Source organism: Epinephelus moara, chromosome 2 (assembly GCF_006386435.1).
Source record: "Epinephelus moara isolate mb chromosome 2, YSFRI_EMoa_1.0, whole genome shotgun sequence".
Classification (NCBI taxonomy): Eukaryota; Metazoa; Chordata; class Actinopteri; order Perciformes; family Serranidae; genus Epinephelus; species Epinephelus moara.
Window position 1 is genome coordinate 44,465,495 of NC_065507.1, and position 8,280 is coordinate 44,473,774.

General features: G+C 39.9%; 1 protein-coding gene across 2 annotated transcripts in view; it reads right to left on the reverse strand.

Moving 5' to 3' along the window:
• Window positions 1-1,770: 1,770 nt before the first annotated feature.
• Window positions 1,771-8,280, reverse strand: part of ulk2 (unc-51 like autophagy activating kinase 2) — a 96,902-nt gene continuing 90,392 nt past the window's right edge. For both annotated transcript variants that reach the window (XM_050055553.1, XM_050055544.1), the window contains one exon: window positions 1,771-5,157. In XM_050055553.1, the coding sequence (XP_049911510.1) occupies window positions 5,093-5,157 (65 nt within the window). In that variant the 3' untranslated portion in view covers window positions 1,771-5,092. The remainder of the gene's footprint in view (window positions 5,158-8,280) is intronic.

The window sequence follows — 8,280 nt, forward strand, 5'->3', positions numbered from 1 at the left end:
GTTGCTTTTCTCCTCCTCATATTTTAGTAGAATTAATCTCTGATCCTCACGAGAAATACTTTTTTTTCCTTCACATACGGCGCTCTGTGAGGGCGCTCAGTGACGCTCAGTGACGCTGCGCTTCTCTCATGATTGTGATTGGTCCGCTGCGTGCGCGTTCACAGCTCTTGATAAAGCAACTCTGGGTTGAGTTACCATGTTGATATCCAGCGTCGTGATACCGATTATCCTGATTGCCATTGTTAGGGTTAGTCAACCCAGAATAGGTCTGGGTAACCCAGGAAAGGTTGATCTCGCTTCGTGATACAGTCCCCTGCTCGACAAATAAATGCGGAAACAAAAGACAATAAAACTAACCTAACTCCTAACTGAAAAACTAAACAACTAAAATGGCTTCTCCCTCCTACCTGTGGTGCTGCTACTGGATTAAACAAATAATTTACAATATTTACAAATGTTAAGTCTTTAGTCTATACAAGAATTAACGGATAGCTTCTACACAAAGATGCTCTATTCACAGAATGCTATTGCAACACACAAAAGATCACTAGCACAAAATACTTAACACACAGGCTGCTGACAAGTTGGGAATGGGAGAGTGAGAGCGGGGAAGGCTGGCATCAGGTGGTGTTTCTAAACTCAGCAGCCAGCCAATCAGCCTGCAGCAACCTGGTCACATGGTTAACCACACACCTGCAGCTCATCTCTCTCTCTCACACACACACACACACACACACACACACACACACACACATTGCCACTGCAGAGGAGGGGAGGAGAAGAGAGAGCTGTCAGTACACAGAAAATACAAAGAACACAAACATAAATGACCACAGTCATAACACAGCACAGAAGATCTATCAGCATAGTTTCGAGGCGGACACCCAAGATTAGTGTTATCAACTCAGTATCTGACCAAATGCCTCCCCTTCTGTTCCCGAGATATGATGTTGAATAATGGCCAGAAAAGAGTTTTTGCAGAATATTTAAATGTCACAGCAAGGTTTACCTTTGACCTTTTGGATATAAAATTTCATCACTTAATAATTATACCCTTATACCCCCCATTTGTGTGAAATACTGTCATTATTAGCCAAGAATCTTAAGTTATGGCCAAAAGCATGTTTTGTGAGGTCACAGTGACCTTGACCTTTGACCACCAAACTGATCAGTTCATTCTTAAGTTCAAGTGGACGTTTGCACCAAATTTGAGGAAACTCCCTCAAGGCCTTGTTGAGATAATGTTTAAAAGAATGAGACAGATGCATGGTCACAGTGATCTTGACCTCTGATCACAAAAATCACATCACTTTGTTGTTGAGTCCAAGTGGATGTTTTTGCCAAATGTCAAGAAATTCCCTCAAGATATTTGTGAGATATCGCGTTTATGCGAATGACACAGATGCAAAGTCACAGCGATCTTAACCTTTGACCTTGGACCACCAAAACCTAATCACTTCCTTGTTCAGTCTGGAGCAGATGTTTGCGCCGAATTTGAAGAAATTCCCTCGAGGTGTTCAAGATATTGCGTTCACAATAAAACACATTTGACCACCAAATCTGATTAGCTCATTGTTGAGTCCAAGTGGATGTTAGTGCCAAATTTGAAGATATTCCCTCAGGGTGTTCTTCAGATATCACCTTCAGAAGAATGGGAAGGATGGACGGACAGACAGCTGGGCAACCTGAAAACATTATGCTTTCAGCCACAGCTATCACCAGTGTGGAGGCATTAAAAAATGATAAATTAAAAGAAAACACAACAACAAATTTCATTTTTGTTTGTTTTTATTAACAAAGACAGACACCCCTTGTTGAGGGGCACAAGTATAACATTAACATTTCTCTTTGAAAAATTGGTGCTTGGAAAGGATTGCATTTTCTGGGTCATGAGTCTGACAGCAGATTTTTTCAGAATGCATTCAGATCAAGCTGGGGAGGCGCAAAACAACGGTACATACATTCAAGATTCTAGAGGTTCTACGGGGTAAAAATGCAGACTTTGTACCCATGCTTCATCTAAACACAGTCCATGGACAAAATAGTTGAGAGCAAAACTCAGGTGGGTTTCCATCAGCTTTATTTGTCACTCTGCACTCTGGTAATGGTAAAAGGCTTGTGTGGTTCAGAGTGCTCATGACAAGGACGAGAGAAACAGAAACCCGATATGTTTAAAAAACAAAACAAAAAAACAATACATTACAGAAACAGGCCCAGAGACCACTGGGTGCCTGTGAATGCATTTATACACATTTTTACACAGAAAAATAATGTATTCACACCTGTACAGAGGAGTACGCCTTTGTGTGCTTTCACAAGAAGGCATCTCCTTTTCCAACGTTAACTGTATACTACTGGCCGTAATGCACACCTGGCAAGTGCATGTGTGTTTATATACACTCATACATACAGTACATACACTGTTGGGAGCACAGCAGACGATTGAGGGGAGGCAGAAGGGACAGAGTGGATGTTGGGCAGTGCAGATTGTGACAAATCAAAACATTTTGGAAAACAAGTATGAAATCTAAAGACATCACACTCATTTCAGAATATTTCATAAGACCCACTGAAGAAATATGAGTCTTGATCCTAATAATGAACAATCCTGGTAGAAAGAGTTCTCTGGAAAGTTTTGGAGCTGCCACAAGTTTTGCTTTATTCTTTGGCACACCCCTGTTGTGCCAAAAGAGGTTTCTTTATCAAACCCTTGGCATACATGAATAAAATGTATCAAATTCAACTATGTACATATAAAGATTTGTGCTCTTTCACTGACAAGCAGGCCACCTGATGCTAGCATCAATGCCCTCAAAACTCAAACATGCACGCACCTCCCTCCCAAAAAGAGGGGAAAGGAATCATCACATGCACCACATACAAATATATACAAGTTTGCAAACATCAAGTTTTGTTAAAAAATTAGCTACAGATACTGACAGAACATAAAAAGCTGTAGTATTATAGTAAAATGAAACTTATTATGGTAACTTGTCAAGTAATATGACCATTCAGTTTCACACTTGAGTCCATCAGGGTTTAAAGTGGTAAAAATAATAAAAGGTAATCAAAGCTCCTCAGCCCAGTATGTATACGTCATTTATCAAACTACAGTATTTTAAAGAATGATGTTGGTTTGAATAGTAAAGAACAGGGAAACCTTAAAATGCTGCATTCAAACTGTAGCCCACTTTTCCTTATGTCAGACATATTTACTGTATCTGGAGTTAAAGGGATATTTTAACTGATTTAGCATTACACTTCCATTAAGTTGGAGAACAACTAATATGGGTCAAGATCCCTAAGTATCCTACATATCCTATAATGCAACCCGATACCATCTGCCATTAGACCCTCCTTGCTTGGTAATGCCTCCATTTCCAACTCCACACCACCAGTTTACAACACTTTATACTTTTACATTATCTGTTAAAAAAGCTGAAGTCTCCAGGCCCAGTCAAGATAACTCTCATGACATCATCTAGGTCAAAATCTCGGGAAAACCCACTTAAAATAGCGTATTGATGTCTTCCCCATTGCCAGTAGAACAGTGCTGTGTACACTGCTCTGCTGCAGACCAGTATGCCTTTCTGCGTGTTTTTCTTTTAGTTTGTTTGTCACTGGTGTGTCACGTCTGATGTTACAGCTGGCCAGAAGACAGGTTAATAAACAGCAGAAAGCAGCATGGAGGCCTGTGAAACTGATATGGTGGTTACTTCTTTTCCTACTTATTCAGTCTCTCTTTCAAACTCAGTGCAGACTCACTTGTTGTAGCGCTGCTTGGGCAGAAATGGATGGTATTTTGTGGTTGTGCGTCAGTGCATCTTGCTGGTAAAGGTAGCTAAAATTAGCGCGTTCACCTGGGTGTTGCATTTCCATTACTGCCAATTGGAGCCACAGTCATTTGACGTGGGTATGAATGCCGATTGTAACCTTTCCCATCACATATATAAGCCAGGTGTAAGCAGGTGTTTGGGGGGTTTTGTTCAGTGGGAAAGGGGCAATTTTTTACAATTCATAGGCTGAGGAGTGCTTCTTGTGACAAATTAACTGATTTTTGTGTGTAAAATTGGTGACATGCCCATTTATATATAGGAATTTAAATCAGCTAACAAGACAAACTAGGCCCCAAAAAGCTGAGCTGCAACCAACAGCACTGTTTTCCACCCAAGTTTCCCTGGTGGGAAATGTATGCATTCTGTAGATGTGTTTATTGTGCATACAGAGCAGATCAGTTTTAACGGTGGGAGCAGGAGTGATCAGAAAACCCCTCCCCTGCCTTCACATTTTTATCTTCAGAACTTGTACAGATAAACGTCTCATCCTCTCAATCTACAATAAAGTGCTTGAGCTAACACAAGAAACATAAAAACAAAGCAGTTACAAAACTACGTGTTCCACTGCTTACATGTCTAATTTCTGTAACAAGAGTTTGTTTCATGTAAAAATCCATGTTGGTGAATCTGTTACAGTGATCGGCCATAAGCCTTTTGCTAATTCTTCCATTTCCTTCCACGCCAATACTTGAGGTTCAAGATAGGCAGGAAAATCAAACATCCATGTTCTTCTGAACCAATAAATAACAACAACTTAAACATAGAGTAAATTACCACTGATATTACATAATAAGCAGAATTAAAAAAAAATAAAACATGAAGTGCTTCATGAGGAGTCTCTTGAAGCCCACAACACTGTCTCATAGTCCTGTCCATCCTCTTTCTCTTCTGGTAAAAAACAAATGATATCCTTAAAGATGGACTTTAGTTTTTATATATGTTGATCAAATGGTTTTCCTCCATCATAGCATAAGAAAAAAAAATGCACTTGAAAGTGCATGCATTATGTTCACATCCGGTTTCAGCCTTTTGTTTCTGCATCCATTGTCATCTTTGGTTGTAAATTTGTGCATCAGTTGCTTGTCACAGTTCAGTCCATGATGCACTGGTATGATGATAAATACAGATGAAACCTATCAAGGTGCTGAAAAGTGCTTCAACTGCTACAGGAGAGAACAGCAGCTTTATGTGAATGCAAGTCAATAGTTTTAGGATGTGGTCCCTGTGTGTGTGCATGTGCGTTTGTGTGAGGGCTACTACTCGTAGAGTGTGACAGTGCAGTAGCAAAGGGCTGAGATCCTGCGGTCCACGCTGGCCTTGTCTGCAGGGAGAGTAAACAAAACAGCAACATATAAATAGAAGTCATTTAAGCAAACACTTAAGTAAAATCAGTGAAGGCAGACTAAAAGGCTGCTAGATCTGCAGATTCAGAAAACTCTCTTAACTGCACAGTTTTTGACCTTTGACCAGCTAAATCTATTCAGCTTTTTGTTGAGTCCAAGGGAACGTCTGTGCCAAATTTGAAGAAATTCCGTCAAGGTGTTTTTGAGGTATCACTTTTAAAAGGACGTGACAGATGCAAGGTCACGGTGACCTTGACCTTTGACCACCAAAATCCAAATCAGTTCATTATTGATTGAAAGTGTGCAATTTGTGCCAAATCTGAACAAAATTACTTTCTTGAGACATTGCATTCACAAGGATGGGATGGATGGACAGACTGATGCACGTACGAACAGACGTACGGACAACCCGAAAACATAATGCCTCCGGCCACAGCTATCGCTGGCACAGAGGCATAAAACATAAATGTAGCAGTGTCAGTAGTGGTGTTAGAGGACCGCAAAATGCCAAAATATTACTACAGCTGTTAATACTGGGTCATCTCAAAACTGTACCATGACAGACATATGAGTGAATAGTTTGACTTTAACTAAGTCAAACAGGGTCTGAAATGAACCTTTTCCACTAATTGCCACTTTGTCTGCCACTTTTGAAATGTGTGTGCTCATTGAAGGAGTATTTAGATCATTCAGACTTCATTTAATGTAAAGAATGTCATTCAGTGTTTGATATAACCTCCACTTTACCGGCTGCAACATTAAAATGCTGAACATGTTAAAGCAACAATAATTATAATCCAAAAATATGTATTCTTCTCAAATGACCCATTCTGCAGGAGGAGTACTTTTACTTCTAGTATTTTAAGTAGGCCTTTATTTAAATGCTAATATTTATGTATTTTAATTTTTTAATGATTACACTTTAGTAATACTACCTTTACTTAAGTAAAAGATTAAGTACTCTTCAAACACTTTAACATTTTAAGTGGTTGTAGAATTTTAGAGATCGTTTTTGGATTTGGATCAGAATGGGAAATTGGCCCAGTTCCGCTCAGCAGCCATTGTTGGGGGTGTTTCTACGTACTTTCAAAATGTTTCTGCACATTTCTACGTGCAGCGTTTCTATTGGGTGCTTGTCCCCTTGATTGTTGAGGGGACCCCATACTTCACTGCCATATAGAATAATAGGTTCGATTATAGTTTGCATTATTTTTATCCAGGGTTTAATGGGAATCTGAAGATGCATGGAGTTTTTAATGGCATAGAAAGCCCTTCTTCCCTTCTCTCTGAGCTCATTCACAGTCAGCTTAAAGTTCCCTGTGGAGGAGATCCTCAGGCCCAGGTAGCAGTAGCTGTTTGTGGGCTCTATGTTGATGGATCCCAACTGGAACTGCGGCTGGTTTCCCTGACATCTGGTGCGTTTTTCAAAGATTATAATTCTGGTCTTTTCCATATTAACCGACAGGGCCCACATCTAGCAGAATCTTTGCAGATGATCCAGCTGCAGTTGGAGAGCATCTGCGGTTGGTGCAAGCAGGATCATATCGTCAGCAAACAGCAGACATTTTATCTCGGTATCACCTAGTGGTACTCCGGGGATGACAGAAAGCTCTACGGACTTTGCCAGGTCATTTATATAAATATCAAAGAGGGTGGGGCTGAGGCTGCAGCCTTGTCTTACCCTTCGGCCCTGTTGGAAATGATCTGTTTCTCTGCTGCCGATTTTGACTGCACATTTATTATTGGCATACATTGATTTGATTACATCATATGTTTTGCCTCCTACTCCATTTTCTAATAGTTTTAGGAAAAGGCCTTGATGCTAGATTGAGTCAAATGCTTTTTTGAAGTCAATGAAGCAGGAGAAGATTTTCTTGTTGTTTTGGTGGACTTGTTTGTTAATTAGGCTATGGAGGGTATAAATATGATCTGTGGTTCGATGTTTTGGTGTGAATCCAATCTGACTTCTACTCAGGATGTTATGTTGGTGGAGGAAGTCTTGTAGTCAGTGGTTGATGATGCTGCAGAGCAACTTTCCTAAATTACTGCTGATACATATACCCCGGTAGTTTTCCGGGTCAAGTTGATCTCCATTATTGAATATCGGTGTCAAGATTCCTTGGTTCCAGATGTCAGTGAAATAACCAACACTGAGAACAAAGTTAATTTTAGTATAGCACAGCATTTCACATAAGATACCATCAGGACCACTGGCCTTTTTTGTGTGCAGGTTCTGGATTTTTGCTAATAACTCCTGCTCTGTGATTGGAAAGTCCAGAGGATTTTGGTTCTGTTTAATCACAGATTCTAATGTCTGGAGTTTTTTACAGTGGTCCTGTTGGGTTGAATTCAGATTTATTTCTCTGTATAGATTTTCAAACTGATTTTTCCATATTTGACCATTTTGAATAGGTAGGTCATCTTGCTGTGGTTTAGTGAGGTAGTTCCAATATTTCCAGAAATGTGTTGTGCCTGTTGGGATTCACAGGACCACAGATGATTTGTCATTTGTTAAAATCTAAACTGGACATGTGAAGGCTTCTCTTCTCTGCATGCTCTTTGTTCTTCAGACAAAGAGAGCTATTTCTCACCTCAGTGAGAACAGTCGCCAAACTTGATTGGACAGGACTTTTACAGTGACATGTGACTCTGTGATGTCACAGGCATCTGTAGAAGATCTGCTCCCTTCAGACAATCTTTCTCTTACTCGGGAGCTGCCGAACAGCTCACACCTCTTTCCTGCTGGGCCTGGAACAGCCCAGATGTTATATATAATTTAAACATACTATATATATATATATATATATATATACACACAGTATCTCGCATAAGTGAGTACACCCCTCCCATTTTTGCAAATATTTCATTTTATCTTTTCATGGGACAACACTATAGAAATGACACTTTGATTTAATTTTTTTTAATTTTTAATTTTTTTAATTTTATATACTTTATTAATCCCCGAGGGGAAATTCAATTTTTCACTCTGTCAATTACACACAGGTCTGAACACACACATGCACAAACTGGACCTATACATGCACTAAGTGGAGAGATGTCAGAGTGGGCTGCCCATGACAGGCGCTCTGAGCGGTTGGGGG